Genomic DNA, 18307 nt, shown 5'->3' with positions numbered 1-18307 from the left:
ATTTAGGAATGCACATTGAAAGTTTGAAAGAATTTATCATAATTATTAAAACATGTTAGAAAAAAGTGTAGCTAGCTGAACAACTCACTCCGGCAACATCATTTACCTGCACAAGTGTCAAAACCTTTCTTTACATAGTGTTCCATTTTTTAAGTGTGTAAACTACTCATTTTTTTACAGAAATCACAGAATTTTGGCCATATTGTCTATATAGAGTTCCCTTTTAACACTGCAAATTAAGCTCAAAACAAATCAGACAACTAACAATTAAAAAGAAATACTGAGTGATCAATAACTCCATGCATGTTCTGAACCTTCTTATTTAAATTTAACACTAGCTTAGCAAGAATTGCATTAGCTAAGTTAAATAAAATTACAAAACCACTGCACTTGCAATTCTGTCAGTTTGTAGAGCAAAATAAAAACTTTAGCAATTGCTAGAATAAAATATAAGCCACATAAATAATAAATTCCCTCCAGAATCTGGCAAGGTCTAGGTAAAATAAATGAAACGGAAATTTAAAAGAGGAGATCACATCCTGTATTTGTAACACCTGCTTTAATAATATTTTAGCTTATTTGGTCTTTTAGTTGTGTTGTGGGCCTCTGAAAATATCTCAAATGATTATTCAGCCTTGAATATTTTCATGCTTTACAGTAAAATAGATAACTAGGTTAAAAAGGGGTGGATGCAGAATATCTGAGATTTAAGGAGAGAGAATTAAAATATTTATTCCCAGTTGCTATATATGTGATATTGCCTTGGTAGTATAGTGGTGTAACAAGCTCAAATATGACAGAAGTGAAGACGTCACCTATATTCATGTCTACTGTACCATCTCTGCCTTGTACCTTAAAAAGCTAATTTAGGCATAAGATGTCAACATCAGTGTTCATATTGATACTTATATCAACACACCAAATGCTAAAAGTCAAACAAATATATATTACAGTTTCACAGGTTCATTTAATTTTATTGAAATGAAAGTTTCTTTTGTCAGTTAATCTTATGTTTGGATCAATGGAATGTGCAAGTTATATACAAGGGTAAATTTGTAACAGCAGTGTATCTCTTAAATGACAAATTACATAAGGACTATCATCTCATCCCAAAGTGGTTAAGGAAACCAGAATACAATGTTGAGTAATCTTCCTGTACACTCTCTTTTGTTAAATATGAACAAGTCCTCATCACTATTATTGATGTTTTGGAGAATGGTGGAGAAGTAAATGCCAGTACAAGAACACTGGAAGACCAGCCAGCTTTAACCTGGAGGCCCAGTTAAACTGAGGTAACATTCATGATTTAATAAAACACCAATGATCAAGACATTATAGAGGTTTTTAAATGACATGATAATGCTGCAGTGTTCTCAGAGCTAGTAAAATGTGAGTTTGTAAAATTAACACTTGATTACTTACTCCGCCAGGTTACCCAAACGACATTTATGCACACAGAGTGATGAAATCTGTGTAAACTACCATACTTAACTAGAAAAAAAAACAACAACACACACATCATGTTACTTTCGAATGCAAACTACTTAACTTAAATGGTCGGTATCTTAAGGTTATATTATCACAGGTATGTACGACATTTTAAAGTGTGTAATTTTACATTAACCCACTCTGTTCTTTTCTTTATACCCAATCAAGCCGGTAATTTCGTCTGTTAAAATAAAAGTATAGATCCAAAAACACGGAATTACATACCGGAGCAGATGGAGTAGCATTTTTGTCATCCTAGCTATATTTTTGAGGGGGCGCATTATTTATTTTCTGTAATTCACATACTATATTTCAAATGATGTAGCACTTAATTGGGAGCACACTGGTCGCCACGTAAATTTTTCAGAGCATTTCGCCCGGAACTATGTCGTTTTGTTCTAGTGGTAATTCGGCTGGGATTACTGGGTTGCGCCGGAAGTTGCTGCGTCTAAGAATAATAGTACGCGGTTGCCAAGGAAATGAGAGCAGCGCTAGAAAGCAGGTTACGAGCGCTGAGTAATGTACAATGTGTTCTAAACGTACGATAGTGTTGGTGGATACAATGCTGAGCTACGACATGGTAGACGCTGGTTAACATTAAATCAGCAACATCGGAATTATTGGATAAAGACTAAATCAACAATTTATGCAGAGCGAAAATAGGTACCATTCATTAAATGGATCTTATCTGAAGCAGCATTTGCAAAATACATAATTATTTTATGTGGTACAATATATCTGTTGGAATTACACGAGGACATTGACTTATCATCACGTAACTTCTTCGTCACTTGATCTGCTGGCATGTTGCAGGGCAAGTACAGCAGAGGTAAAGTGGTCGCTCACCGGGTAAGTTTAATTAATGTCACCTTTACATTACGCGTTTGTGCTTTAGTGGGTCGTATTTGTATTGTTTTACAGGTAGTTGTTAAAAGAAAGTCTTTTTTTCAATAGATATTGATTCAAATGAACACCTAAACATTTGCTTTTCGTATGCTTTTGTTAAATGAATAGAATAAATGAATAAACTGATCATCGAACCATGTACTAAACCTCTGAATGTGATTTGTCCGTCACAGAGTCACAGGGGGTCAAACCCTGGTCATGCAGCTGTGCAAAGATGAAAGGTACTATTCTAGATAGGGATGTTACAAGTCCACTGCCAGGTACACTAATACTAACAATCAGAGCCTGTCCTGCTGGGTCAGTTGTGTAGATGCAAGTTGCATCGCTGTGCAATCAGAATGGCAGCACACCACAGAGCACAGCACCTGTGGAGGAAATGTCCAAACAGTATACAGACACACACTAGTTTGAATATTGAACCAGGGTCCCTAGTGAGACAGTAGTGAAATCTGATACACCGCCATCAGTCATTCAGGACAAGCTTTATTTTTAATTGTACATTTCATAAAATATGTTATCAAGGGTTATTTTCAAAGCATAAAATTATGTATAGCATAGGCCATGCCTCTATCCATTATATCAGTATCTGACCTGTTTTAGAGACTACCTTAGTAAAATCAGGCACAAGTCAGGAAATAGCCCTGGACAGGGTGCCAGCCCATAAGAGCACAGTTACTCAGAGAGTGTCACTTTGTAGGAGCCATTTAAACTAACCTGCATGTCTTTGAGATGTGGGAGAAGATAGCGTAATGCAATACAAAATAATGCAGAAACATGTTATGACCTATTGAAGTGAAGTAGAGTGGAACAGACCAGTAAAGCAAGATGTACAAACCACAGTAAATAAAGCACAGAGTCAGAGAATAAAATAAACATGATCAGAGCCAGTCTAAAATGTGAGAAAACATGACTAGGTAAGTAGAAGTGACAACTAACAGAAAATGTTTCAGCCTTTCTTGTTGTTTTATGTGATAACTTTCATTTTTGGGTGGCATTGCGATGTATTAGATGCCACTTCTGCCTCACTGAGCCAGTAGCCAGGGCTTGTGAATCTCTGGCCCTGTTGCTGTTTCCTTAGAGTTGGCATATTCGCCCTGCATTTGTGTGAGATTTTCTGTGACTGCTCCAAATTTACCTTCCACCTCCCAAAGGCTCAAGGCTTATTAGTCCTGCACAGAGTGCCAGAGCACACATTTGTACACACGCCTACACTCACAAATAGGTTAATAGAGGCTTTCTAGTCAAGTATAGTGAAAGTCTAACCTGCATGGGCTATTCAACGTGCAAAATGTCACCACAAATAGAAAGCGAATTCAGAGTTGCCATTCAATCTAATCTGTCCACCTTTGTTTGGACTATGAAAGGAAAACTAGAATCCAATTCTAGTTACGGTATCATTTTAGTTTTGAAGAAACTTTCATTTATCATAAAGAGTGGTTAAGACTTTAAACCCTGGGGTTGTGGGTTGTATGAGCAAGTCACTTTTCCTGCTTGTGCTCCAACTGTAAAAAAAAATGTACCGATAACCAATTGTATCTCTCAAATGTTGTAAGTCACATTGGATAAAAGCCTCAGCCAACTAACAATTAAAAAGAATTACTGAGTAATCAATAACTCCATGCATGTTCTGAACCTTCTTATTTAAATTTAATACTAGCTTAGCCAGGATTGCATTAGCTAAGTTAAATAAAATTACAAAACCACCGCACTTGCATTTCTGTCAGTTTGTAGAGCAAAATAAAAACATCAGCAATTGCTAGAATAAAATGTAAGCCACATAAATAATAAATTCCTTCCAGAATCTGGCAAGGTCTAGGTAAAATAAATGAAACGGAAATTTAAAAGAGGAGATCGCATCCTGTATTTGTAACACCTGCTTTAATACTATTTTAGCTTATTTGGTGTTTTAGTTGTGTTGTGGGCCTCTGAAAATATCTCAAATGATTATTCAGCCTTGAATATTTTCATGCTGTACAGTAAAATAGATAACTAGGTTAAAAAGGGGTAGATGCAGAATATCTGAGATTTAAGGAGAGAGAATTAAAATATTTATTCCCAGTTGCTATATATATATGATATTGCCTTGGTAGTATAGTGGTGTAACAAGCTCAAATATGACAGAAGTGAAGATGTCACCTATATTCGTTTCTACTGTACCATCTCTGCCTTGTACCTTAAAAAGTTAATTTAGGCATCTTAATTTTTTTTTCATGTATTGAGTCAAAGATGTCAACATCAGTGTTCATATTGATACTTATATCAACACACCAAATGCTAAAAGTCAAATAAATATATATTACAGTTTCACAGGTTCATTTAATTTTATTGAAATGAAAGTTTCTTTTGTCAGTTAATCTTATGTTTGGATCAATGGAATGTGCAAGTTATATACAAAGGTAAATTTGTAACAGCAGTGTATCTCTTAAATGACAAATTACATAAGGACTATCATCTCATCCCAAAGTGGTTAAGGAAATCAGAATGCAAAGTTGAGTAATCTTCCTATACACCCTCTTTTGTTAAATATGAACAAGTCCTCATCACTATTATTGATGTTTTTATCAATAATTGTTTAATAAATTGCTTTATTCATATGATTGAGCAGACTTTTTAATAGTGGGTTTTAATGTCCAACTCGACAGTCAGTGACCATCACATTCTGAAACCACTCCACTGGTTCCTTGTTGTCATTGCCTTACTGGAATGTGAAGTGTTGCCCTGTCCTTTGGACTCAAGATGTTTCTCCTTGAGGATCTGGATGTGTTTAGATGCTCTTACTTTCCTTGAAAATGAATAAGGTGATCGTGTTGTCAAAAAGGTTTCCACTGTCATGCTTCCCGATTGTTCTGGTGTTCCAAATTAGCAAGTTCTATTCAATAAGGGCGCGCACAAAAAGGCGACCTTAATTGGGCGCGGAGAATAAAAGCGCACATAAATAAAAGCGATCTTCAAAAGGGCGACCTCAATTGAGCGCCGAATAAAGGCGCGCGTAAATAAAGGCGAGCTTCAAAAGGACGACCTCAATTGAGCGCCGAATAAATTAAATTAATTGTCCTTGATTATGCTAATAGACCGCATCTCGAATATCTACGTGGCATTGCACATAATCTACAGCTTCAAGTGTAACTTGCTTTCACCTTTTTATACATTCAGTCATTGCCTTAATCTAATTTTCTGTAATTTTGAAAACAACGAAATATAGAGAGCTTTAGAAATAGTTCGTTAGAAGTTCATGCATTAATTAATTGGATGTTTTAATATTCTTGCTTTCACATTGCCTTTATCTAATAAATTTTCTGTAATAATTTTGTTGCGTTTGCCTTTATTCGCTGCGCCCAATTGACGTCACCCTTTTGAAGCACTCCTTTATTTATACGCGCAGTTATTCGGCGCTCAATTGAGGTCGCCCTTTTGAAGGTCGCCTTTATGTGCGCGCCCTTCCTGACGGATACCAAATTAGTAAACTTTACCTGGTAATTAGCATGACTCTTTGCATTTAGGTAAAAAAAGTTTGTTTTATTGAAGCATACCGTAGAGTTTTTTACATTACAGTTTCAGAACTTTGTCACAAAGTTCCTTCTTGGTTGGTTGTTCAGTGTGGCTCTGTGGCCTGGCTGATTCTGAATTCTTTTCATTTTCAAATGAAGTAACTGTCTGATCATCTGGTTTATTTGTGCTTAAATATATCCCTTCATGCAGTTATGTTACAGGGTTGCACAGGTAGCAGCTTTATCTGTTAACCGTTTCTCTCTGAAATAAATTTTTAAATCTGGGATCTTCAATAGACATGCACACTTCTTTTTCAATCTTGTCAGTCAATTAACTTGCCAACAGGTTGACTTTATTTATATTTTAAAGTTATAGTATATCCTCTGTGAGTTCATTTAGAGGGGTCATGGCAGAAGTGGGATGAATGCTTAAAAATTTATTTATTTTAGTATTTTGTTGCAAACTATATATATAAACTCTGGAGTTTTTGTGTTCTTTTCTTTTGACATCATAGAGAAATTTGTGCAGATGAAATACACAGGATTATATACATCGATCGGCCATAACATTAAAACCACTGACAGGTGACATGACTAACATGGATTAGCTTGTTAAAATGGCATCTGTCAAGTAGTGGGAAACATTAAGCAGCCAGTGAACAGTCAGGTATTGAAGGAGATGTGCTGTAAGCAGGAAAAATGAGCAAATGTAAGGATCTGAGCGACTTTGACAGGGACCAAATTATGATGGCTAGATAGATAGATAGATAGATAGATACTTTATTAATCCCAATGGGAAATTCACATTCTTCAGCAGCAGCATACTGATACAATAAATAATATTAAATTAAAGAATGATAACAATGCAGGTGAAAAACAGAAAAACAGACAATAACTATGTATAATGTTGAATGTTAACGTTTACCCCTCTGGGTGGAATTAAAGAGTCGCATAGTTTGGGGGAGAAACGATCTCCTCAATCTGTCAGTGGAGCAGGACAGTGACAGCAGTCTGTCGCTGAAACTGCTGTTCTGTCTGGAGATGATACTATTAAGTGGATGCAGTGGATTCTCCATAATTGATAGGAGCCTGCTGAGCGCCCTTCGCTCTGCCACAGATGTTAAACTGTCCAGCTCCATGCCAACAATAGAGCTTGCCTTCCTCACCAGTTTGTCCAGACGTGAGGCGTCTTTCCTCTTAATGCTGCCTCCCCAGCACACCACTGCGTAGAAGAGGGCGCTCGCCACAACTGTCTGATAGAACATCTGCAGCATCTTATTGCAGATGTTGAAGGACGCCAGCCTTCTAAGGTAGTATAACCGGCTCTGTCCTTTCTTGCACAGCGCATCAGTATTGGCAGTCCAGTCTAATTTATCATCCAGCTGCACTCCCAGATATTTATAGGTCTGCACCATCTGCACACAGTCACCTTTGATGATCACTGGGTCTATGAGGGGTCTAGGCCTCCTAAAATCCACCACCAGCTCTTTGGTTTTGCTGGTGTTCAGGTGTAGGTGGTTTGAGTCGCACCATTTAACAAAGTCATTGATTAGGTCCCTATACTCCTCCTCCAGCCCATTCCTGATGCAGCCCACGATAGCAGTGTCATCAGCGAACTTTTGCACATGGCAGGACTCCGAGTTGTATTGGAAGTCCGATGTATATAGGCTGAACAGGACCGGAGAAAGTACAGTCCCCTGTGGCGCTCCTGTGTTGCTGACCACAATGTCAGACGTGCAGTTCCCAAGACGCACATACTGAGGTCTGTCTTTAAGATAGTCCACGATCCATGCCACTAGGTATGAATCTAATCCCATCTCTGTCAGCTTGTCCCTAAGGAGCAGAGGTTGACTGGATCAGAACATTTTCAAAACTGCAGGTCTTGTGGTTTGTTCCAGATATGTGGTGGTTAGGGGCTACCAAAACTGGTCTATGGAGGTACAACCAGTGAACTGGAAATAGGGTTATGTGAGTCCATGTTTCATTGCTGCATGTGGGGAGCAAAGGGTATCCCATCTGGTCCAATCCAACAGCAGAGCTACTGTAGCACAAATTGCTGAAAAATGTAATGCTGGCCATGAGAGAAAGGTTTCAAAACACTCAACTTGCTGCTTATGGGGCTGCATAACCGCTGACCGGTTAGAGTGCCCATGTTGATCCCCGTCCACCACCAAAAATGAGTATGGGGGTATGTGTGCATCAGAACTAGACCATGGAGCAATGAAAGAAGGTGACCTGGTCTGATGAATCATGTTTTCTTTTAGATCATGTACTGTAGATGGCCAGGTGTAGCGTTTACCTGGAGAAGAGTAAGCCGGCTGAGACAGTGTTATGTTCTGGGCAATGTTTTGCTGGAAAACCCTGGGTCATGGCATTCATGTTGATGTTACTTTGACACATTAAACCTACCTAAAGATTGTTGCAGATCACATGCATTCCTTCATGGCAATGAAATTCCCTGATAGCAGTGGCCTCTTTCATGCGAGAATGCGCATTGCCACAATGCAAAAATTCTTCAGGAATGGTTTGAGGAACATAACGAAGAGTTCAGGGCATTGACTTGGCCAAAAAACAAGGCTCTGCCCCGGAACTCACAGGACTTAAAGGATGTGCTGCTAACATCTTGTCAAATACCACATAACACCTTCAGAGGTCTTGTCAAGTTAAGCTGCAATGGGTCCGAGGTGTTTTGGTGGCATAAGGGCGGCCTACACAATATTAGGCAGGTAGTTTTATTCTTGTGGCTGATCGGTGAACAGGATAAATGTATGTTAATCATGGTAGAGTGTGAGGAATTCACATGTGAGTGTATAATTTTTTGAACCAGTGTTTATACACTGGAATGTAATTTTGAATACAAATTTTGATGTTCATGTTTGTCATTTGTGGCAAAAAATGAAAAGCTGTAACCACATCCCTTATTGTAACTTGGTTTGAAACATGGTATCAGGGATTTGTTTTTAGATTTGCACTGTTTTCTTCAAAAAAACTTCTTCAACAATTTAATGATTATTTTTGCCTAAAATATGTGTATTTATTATATACTGTAGGTTTAATTTTCTTTTTTTAATATGCTTTTGTAGAAACCATGTATACAGGTAGTATATACAAGCAATAAGATCCATCCATCCATTTCCCAACCCGCTGAATCCGAACACAGGGTCATGGGGGTCTGCTGGAGCTAATCCCAGCCAACACAGGGCACAAGGCAGGGAACCAATCCTGGGCAGGGTGCCAACCCACCGCAGGACACACACAAACACACCCACACACCAAGCACACACTAGGGCCAATTTAGAATCACCAATCCACCTAACCTGCATGTCTTTGGACTGTGGGAGGAAACCGGAGCGCCCGGAGGAAACCCACGCAGACACGGGGAGAACATGCAAACTCCACGCAGGAAGGACCCGGGAAGCGAACCCAGGTCCCCAGGTCTCCCAACTGCGAGGCAGCAGCGCTACCCACTGCGCCACCGTGCCGCCCCAAGCAATAAGATGATATATAAATAAATATATAAAAAATAAGGGTCACAGAAGAATGCCCTAATGTTCTTTACATATTACAAAACAGAACTGTAAAGACATATAGATTTTACAGTTTAACAGTTTAAAAAAAGTACAGATGGCACTACATATGTAATGTACAGTAGAATTAGACATAAACCAGCAGATGGATTCAGTACAGGGCAGGAAGGATCAGGTTACCAAGAATTTAGTGAGCTTATGGCCCGAGGGATGAAACTTCCCTTGAAGCGGGTGAAGTATGTGCTAAGGCTCTGGTAGCCTTTACCAGAAGACAGAAGTGAAAACAGGGGATGAGCTGCACGACTGCCATCAGAGATTATGGATTAAGCCCTAGTCAGATATTGGGTAAAGTAAATGGTATGGAGCTTGTGAAGGTTAGCCCAAGTTATTTTAGAAACAGTATAGAAATTCCCTTGGAGGAGCTTGTTAGGTCACCAAAACTCACTGTGATGCATCCGGTCAGAATACTTTCAATAGTGCAGCGGTAGAAGTTCACCAGGGTTTTGCTCTTTAGTTTGTGATAGAAAAAGAGCCTTTACTGATCCCTTTTTAGGTTGCAGGTGGTGTTGATAGACCACAAAAAGAAGTCAGTAATTGAACACCCAGGAACCTGAAGCTGCTAACTCTCTGGATGGGGGAGCCATTGATATGGGCTGGAGTGTGGCTTCCTTTGTTCTTGCTGAAGTCTACACTGACCTTGTTTGTTTTCTCTATGTTGTCATGGCACCATGCAGTCAGGTCTTTTACCTCCCTCCTGTAGGCAGCAATCACAGTGGTGTCTTTCACAAATTTGGTAATGCTGTTGTTCTCGTGCTTTGCTACACAGTCATAAGTGAGAAGACTGTATAGCAGTAAGCAAAGGCAGTGACTCTGTGGAACGCCGATGTTGGTGAACGGTGTGGAGGAGTACCTGTTGCCATTCCTTACTGACTGGGGCCTATTCGTCAGAAAGTCAAATACCCAGACATAGATGGAACTGCTTGCTGGTGGGCACAGTGGTATAAAAGGCAAAAGCATCTGATGGGTGTTCTTCCTTTACCAGGGTGAGGGAGATGGTGTCTTCCATTGAGCTGTTGCACCAGTATGCAAACTGCAGTGCATCCAGGGTAGCAGGGATGTTGTGGCTAATATGGATTATGACCAGTTTTTCTAGACAGTATAAATGAAGACACTTTAAACCTATGTTAATCACTGTCTGCTTTATTATGTGCCTCCTTTCAAATTTTGTTCAGTTTCACTGTCACCCTTATTCCTAAGTGAACAAGATCCTGTTTTACATGTTTATAAAAGAATCATTTTGTCTTCATATGATTACTGTTGCATACTCATAAAAAAAGGAAAAAAAAATAAAATATCCTGCATGTGTCACTTTGCAGAGAATTTTTTTTCAGCTACCCAGGATTAATTCATCAGGCGACCAAACATGACTTGGTATAAGGGAGTAGTCCAGATCATAATATGTGTTCACTGCCAAAGCTTGTTAGTTCAACAGCTTTATTAAGGAGGTGGGCAGCACATTGCAGCAGTGATTAGAGCTGCTGCCTCAAAACTTCAAGAGTCTGGGTCCAGATCTCAGCCAGGATTTATTTTTCTTTTTTCCCCCAGGGTGCTCTATTGCTTTCTGACACCCAATGTCCTACATGTTAGGCTGTTTGCAACTCTAAGCTGGCCCACCATAAGTATGTGTGATAGGCTGTGACTGCTTGTGGCTTTGAATTGGAATAAGTGGTGTTTAGGAAATAGATAATAATAATAATAATTCTTTACATTTATATAGTGCTTTTCTCACTACTCAAAGATAAAAGTGCAGAACTGTGTGGTTAAAGAAGTTGTCCCTTTTTCATTGTCTGAATTGCAATTCCTTTTTAAATTCTGTTTCATGTTCTGCTTTTTGCTGATATAGCTGTGGTAGTTAGACTCTAATGTCGCCTTTAAGGTCTCACCACACCCTTGTTTTTTGCAAGGTTCATGCATTCAGTATGTCCTACGTAGCCTTTGAATTAAGCCTGTTTATGGTAACTCAGATAAAATCTGCATTTCTCTTTTCTGGACTTCAGAAACTATGGGCATTGGATGTGTGCTACACAATCTTGTTGTTTCCTGTTCAATGCTGAAGATGTCTTTTTCCAGGTAAAAAAAATAAATAAATGAAACATACTCAGAAATACAGATTGAATTAAGTGAAAAAACTAAAAGGCCTGGATTTCACTGTTCAGCAATCCATTCAGGGTTGATGAATTGCTAGCATTTAAACACTAGGTTGATGAGATAACTGTGACAACTAGCTAATGAAATGACGTTCATGGACTGTATAATTTTATGTAAGTTACATAGTTTTATACTATTTGTCTTCTTAATGCCTACTATGCATTGCCTACATAATAACAAAGAAAGGACTAGCATTCTACCAGTTCTAGGTTCATTCTATTTGATCCTGTTGAATGTTCTACTTTTTATGAAAAGTTAATTTTATATATTGTACGAATATTGCGTTAAATTGCTTAAACTAAGCTGACTACACTCATGCTGTTTCTTTCCAAATAGAAGCTTGCCTAGGTTTTGTGCTATTTTTATGAAAATTGCCTATCTGCCTTTTAGGCTTTACTAGGTCACTTATATTCATACCTCTAGAGTCTAACTCAGACCCTACCACACCACCATGACAGATGTTGCAAAAGGTTGCCTTCCTAGAAATCAAATCACTTGTTTCCTGCCATTAAACCAGCTGCTGAGACATCTTTTACAATTCCCCACGGAACCCACAGCTTCTTGCACTCTGTCACATGATTTTGCACGTCTTCCATTTTAGAATCTAAGTATTGTACCGCAAGAAAACTGAAAAAAATCTGAAAGACATTTTATCTAATATCTTTGGCCTCTGTCACTATTACATTTTTCAGTCTACATGATGTCACTTTCCTTTCTTTCTTATTGTTGACCTACTTTCTGCATTCTGTATCCTTTTGCTACATTAGACCTGTCATGTCTTCATTGTAAAACCTCTCAATCTGTCTCTTTACCATGACTCAGTTCTTGCCATACTCAGACTTGAAAGAATGAGAAAGAAATTATACTCAAAAGACCACCTTGAAAGTTTTTTGTTATGGATATATTCTGTCCCATCTCAAAATACTTTTTTGTGAAACTCTTGTAATGAATTTGTTCTGTCAGACTGTCCAATATTTAATAGATGTCTGTCAGATCTTTTATTATGGGTTCTAAGCCCCCAGCTTTGCACCTGTAATCATCTACAATACCAGCCATCCACCTCTCTGTTCATTTTCTATATTTTGAAAAATGGTGGGAGCTGGAGGATCCTGTCCTTGCAGTGCCTCCTGCTAAACAGTGACTAAAATAGCTAAACACCTAGAACAGCTTCACTTTTCATTCTTCTTGATCTTGATGCTAAATTTGACAATCTTGACCACCCCAAATGTGTATATATAATTAACTAACATTAATGTGTGACGTGACTTTACTGATGTGCTAAAAATTGAGTTTGTGCTTTTTAATATTACAATAAAATTAAGCCTAGTTGGAAAAAACCAATGGCTTCACCTTCACTACACTGTTTCTGTTATGAGTTGCAATGAGAAAATGTTGAGCTAAAGAGATCAGGCCACTCTGTATACAGCATAATTCCTAGAGCAAGTCCTTGATCTTTCACTATGTCTTTCCTCTTTGGGCTGTGCCTGGTACAGTATATCCCTCTCCTCCTTGATAAGTACTCCAGAGACATACTAACTACATGCCTAAACTCCCTTAAATGACTCCTCTCAATACGGAGAAGCACCAGGTTCTAATTCAAGGTCCCCATGTACTGCTGATGTACTCAGGCTTGATTTGTACTGTAATGTCACAAATTGCTCCCACTGGGCACCAGGAATGTAAACAAAGGTTCTGCCCTCTGTGCAAACAGCAGCTAACAACCATGTTAGGTAGTCATACAAAAGAAGAACTTTTAAATGTAGTGTATATCAGGCTTTTGATGGCAAATGTGTCTTTTTCTGCTGTAGGTAGCTTAGTCCATTTGTGCTTTGTTGCATTGACCTCCAGTCTTTATGTACCCATGAACACTCTCCATAATAATGTTGGCCACTTGTACTCACAATATCAGAGTTTGTGACCATAGTTAAAGATGTGGGTGTTGACTAGTCAGTAAATCAAGAGACGAGATTTATTCAAGGGCTTAGCTCCCATTACACCACTACTGTCTGGGGTACAATTACAGCAAAACAGTCGCTACTTCTCATATGTGAATAGAGCTGTGAAGTACTTTGTCTACTCACAGCTGAAAGCTACTCTTTCTTTAGAAAGAACAATAACCTCTAATCCTCACTTTCCACTGCACCATCACCAGTTGTGAAATGCTCCAGTGCACAGTAGAGATCCCATGTAACTTAAATTATCTTCTCATGTAACGTCTTCTGGTTACTTCTTCTGGATTATTTGATTTGTTTATGTTTAATCTAAGTAGTGATAAAGCAAATGTGTAAAAAACAATTTCCTGACATCAAAACAAATATATTTGCCGCCTTACGTTTGTGAAAGTTGGTTGATTAAATTTTAATGGTTGATCACTAAAATTGTGGGACTTTAGGCAGGAATCTTGCATGGTCATGAATAAAATTGTAAAAATCAGCAATAAAATGTAGATTGACTAGCACTGAATGGTACTACAAACAAAATTAAACAATGGTTGCTGTAACAACATTAAAAAATACAGCAGTCTGTTATACGCTTATAGTGTTATTATTGTTATATGTACAAAGTACAGTGAAATTTTTAATTATATAAAATCTTTATACATTACTCAGCATAAACAAAAACATATTATTTTACAACAGTGGTTCTCAAGTTCAGTCTTGGAAATCCACCTTGTGGTCGTAGGCTTTCATTCTAACTAAGTTCTTCTTTTAATTGAACTCCCACATTAACCAAGCAAAGGGTTACTTCCTACTTTGTGTTTTTGTATAATCCCGAATTTGCAAACTGGTTATGTGAAGCAGGAATGCAAATGTATCTTTTTTGCTTTTTGGTATTTTGTTCTTTTTAATTTTGTGTTTATTTATCATATTATGTAATAAGCACACAAGTGAGTAACATTAAAATAGCTGCCCTTTACCAGTCTGCATAGCTTGCCCTGGTGTCTGCTAGGTTGGGAGCATGCGCTGATAGCACGTTGCCACACATTGAACCGCCTGCATTGGGACCAGCGGGTGACACCTCAGCACCACACTGGAACATTGTGAGTTTTCTTTTTAAAGGTGGCTGGAGTGCCAATCCTGCCACCAACCCCCAAGTATTCCTTGTAAGTTGGAAGACCTGCTTGCAGGGCTGGATGCAGATTAACATCATACCCAGGACAAAGCAATCACAGGTTAAGGGCCTTGCCCAACAGAGTAGTGTCACTTTTGGTGTTTACAGGATTCACAGATTCTTAGCCTCAGAGTCGCCACCCCGCCCGCTGTTAGGCATATCAGCTAGGCTGGTCATTAATTGTCAGCATTCAGATACAATTAAAGGAGTGAATGGCACAGAAAGTTTGAATTAAAAAGAAAATGACAAAGTTAAGCATGAAAACAAATGGCAAAATATATATATGAATATTATTTACTTATAAATCTAACACTAATGCATTTTTCTGAGTGCAAAATAAGAGAAGACATAAAAAAGGACAGTTAATTAAACAGTAGGATCAAATAAAGTAAAAATAAAAAAATGAAAGTAAAAATGACACATTGATTGTCAAACTTGTTGGAAGAAAAACCTGCAACTTCATAGGGCCCCCTGGACTGAACTGGAGAACCACTGTTTATGGGCATAACCTACTACCAAGTTTAAATGCAATCATCTAACCTACATATTCCAGTTTTAGGCTATATAATGTCAGAGCCTATCCTGATAGGTTGGGAGTAAGACAAGAACCAACACTGAAAGGGATGCAAGTCCTTCACAGGACTCACTAATACACATGCCCACACTTGCTCACACTAGGTCTTTCTGAAAATGCATGTACACCTTATTTTTGTAGTGTCCCTGGTTTTTTCAGGTTGACTTAGATGTTTACCAGTTTTTAATTTGGTTTCTCAAATTTTGAAACAATTTCTTATTGTATTTTATTTTATTGTGATTTTTCTTGACTTACTATTTTTGAATTAGTTCGTCCACTATTCTTCTTATTGCTCGTCCATCTAAGCTATTTTTATCCTACTCCCTTTCATCCTTTTTTCTTTCTGACTAAATTTATTATTTTATGATGAATGTTTCTTTACCTCCCTCCTGTTAGTGTTTATTTTGTCCTTAATTTTCAGTTCCTTCATTGCTTCTTTCTTTTAGTCTTTGTATTTGATTTGGCAAACAGCAGAGGACAGCTCCTACAGAGAGTATTTCTGCATTATTTCACATTTCCTCCCTCCCCCCATTCTTTTTTTTCCCTACTCAGCATCACAGAGCACCAGAGAGGATAAGGCTGTGTGCTAAACAGGAATGATTGCGAGAGACGTGATGAGTTAGAAAATGGTATTGGCTTCACACTGCCAGGTGTGGAGGGTTTTGATACAAGCAAAATTAGCATAACTGACACTGCAGCTCTCCTTTTGCTTTTTACTGATTCCTGACATGAGCCAGAGCATTTTACTTTCTCTTTGTTTCTCTGCAGAGAGATATCAACTGTCTGCCCGGCCTCCAGCATTTGCTCCTCAGCTGCAACAACATCACAAGGTAGGAGTGACACTAGCCTTGTCGCTGTCACATCTGTTCCCATAGAAGTCAAGCTATTTAACCTTGCTCTCTGCTGGGGTGGGAGTGGCTAAGTGGGGAGGGATTTAAACTCTTTGAACAATTTATGTAAAGAATTTTCAGTTCTTCATTTAAATGTCACTATATTTTGTTTTAGAACTTGAAATGGTATTGTTTTAGTACTGATTTGTACAATTATAAACCTGCAGAGTGGATGGTGATTTGCCTTTAGGCACTATTAATAGTCTGTCTTTCAGCCAGTCACTGAATTATTAAAATACATATACTGCTACTTTTCAGCTATATTAAGGTGCAATTTAGCAGCAGTGCACAGTGAAACATTCATGTATATTACTGTTCAGGCTGACATTGCAGAGACACCAAAAGCTGAGTAAGTTTTTATTATTGGTATTTCAGTTTTTGCACTGCAAGATTAAGACAAATGAGAAAGGATCCCATTTACGTTCATTCTCCTGTCATGTAAAGTTTGCTGTGGTTAGTCCCTGTATATGTCATTCAGACCTAATCAATTAAATGGATTTTGTCCTTAAGTGTAATTGCTAGTTTGGAATTCATTTTTAAATAGAAGTAAATGTAAAATCATACCGACTAATAACAAAAAAGTAAAATTTATAAATTCTTACTTTTGTTTCTTTAAAGTTACAGATTAATGGGATAAAACAAAAATAAAAATGTTTAAATCCTGAGAAATTATCAAATATTTAGCTTTGCTTTATTAAGATGTTGTAAATGTATATACAATATGCATGCCTGATTATGTTTTTGGGCTGTGAGAAATTCAAAGGTTAATCGAGATCCAAAAGCACCAATGTTAACATTAAAGTCAATAACTGAAAATTACATTTTTAAAATGTTTTAATATATTTTGTAATATTGCTTTGTGAATTTTAGTACATTTTATATACAGGAGAATAGCAGCAATTCTGCCTGTATGCACAGAAAGCTGCACCTGCATTTAGCATAAAAGTAAAAACAATAATGAGGAGAAAAAAATAGATTAAGTTTAATTTAAGTTAGTTTAATTAGAAAAAAAATAGAAAATTAAAATTTGTATTTTTATTCATATTTCTGAAGTGAAAATACCACTAATGTTTGAATAATATGGCATTGCTTACATGAGTGCTGCCTGATTGCTGCTCACCCCCAAACATTTGTAGTGGAAATGTTACAAAAATGTTACAATATGGTCCACATAAAGGCTGCTTGTCGTTCCTCACCCTGTGTGTACCAACGGGACATCTGTTAAGAATGTTCAGCAACTGTGTTATCTCCAAGAATGTAAATATCGAATAGTATGATGTTTTTTGCCAACTCCACACCTTTTAAATTGTTTCTGTATTTCACCTCATCCAATCTGAATTAAATGAAAAAAAACAAGCTATCATTCCTCCTGATCAGCTGAAGATTTCCCAATCACATGTATTGAAAGAAAAAATTAAAAATTAAAGCCTTACTCATTTTGACCCCAGAATTCAGTAATGGTCCCATGCTTAGTCTCAGCAGTCATGAACTAGTGAACAGTAAGAAGTGTGTGTTATTCACATCTCTAAAATATTCAGCTATATTGCACTCACACCTTGTTGTGAGAAAGAAAGGGCACCTCTTTAAAAGTGCTGAATATTTTACCATAAATAAACATTCAGAAATCTCATCCTTGTTTTAATGTTGTTTTTAAATATACACATGAACTAGCAAATAACATTGTTCTTTTCAATTTTTCAATAAATAAAAGTAAACATGAACATAATTTCCTGGCTTGGTAAAAGGTAATATTATTTCAGTCTTAATTGTCTCCTAAACTGATTACTATTTATGTTAAATTTACCAGATCAGACATAAATTATTGACAAATAATTACAGTTTAGTTTGTAAGGACCAAAATCCAAATATAGGAAAGATATCAACCTGTGCCTAGTTTGGTTTTAATCATACACGTACATGGTAACCCATCATTACCCAGGTCAGTGGCATTTCCATAGGCTGTCACAAACCCATTACAGCCTGTTATTTTAGTACAACACATTTATTACAAATAGGAAAAATTTATTATAATTGACAACCTACCCTGGGGTCCCAACACATTGAGAAAATAAACTGACTGAAAAATACTCAAGGAAGTTTCTAAAACAGCTGGTT

General features: G+C 37.5%; 1 protein-coding gene across 3 annotated transcripts in view; it reads left to right on the top strand.

The window, feature by feature from the left end:
- The first annotated feature begins 1943 nt into the window (after window positions 1–1943).
- LOC114667687 (leucine-rich repeat-containing protein 49-like) overlaps window positions 1944–18307 on the top strand; it is a 70620-nt gene continuing 54256 nt past the window's right edge. For 2 of the 3 annotated variants that reach the window (XM_028823086.2, XM_028823084.2), the window contains exons 1-2: window positions 1944–2337; window positions 16071–16132. In XM_028823086.2, coding sequence (XP_028678919.1) covers window positions 2293–2337; window positions 16071–16132 — 107 coding nt within the window. In that variant the 5' untranslated portion in view covers window positions 1944–2292. Of the gene's footprint in view, window positions 2338–15837; window positions 15953–16070; window positions 16133–18307 lie in introns of those variants that run through there. The other variant, XM_028823087.2, reaches the window with a different exon arrangement.

The sequence above is a fragment of the Erpetoichthys calabaricus genome, chromosome 17 (genome assembly GCF_900747795.2).
Source record: "Erpetoichthys calabaricus chromosome 17, fErpCal1.3, whole genome shotgun sequence".
Taxonomy (NCBI): Eukaryota; Metazoa; Chordata; class Cladistia; order Polypteriformes; family Polypteridae; genus Erpetoichthys; species Erpetoichthys calabaricus.
This window is presented reverse-complemented; position numbering and strand designations above follow the sequence as displayed.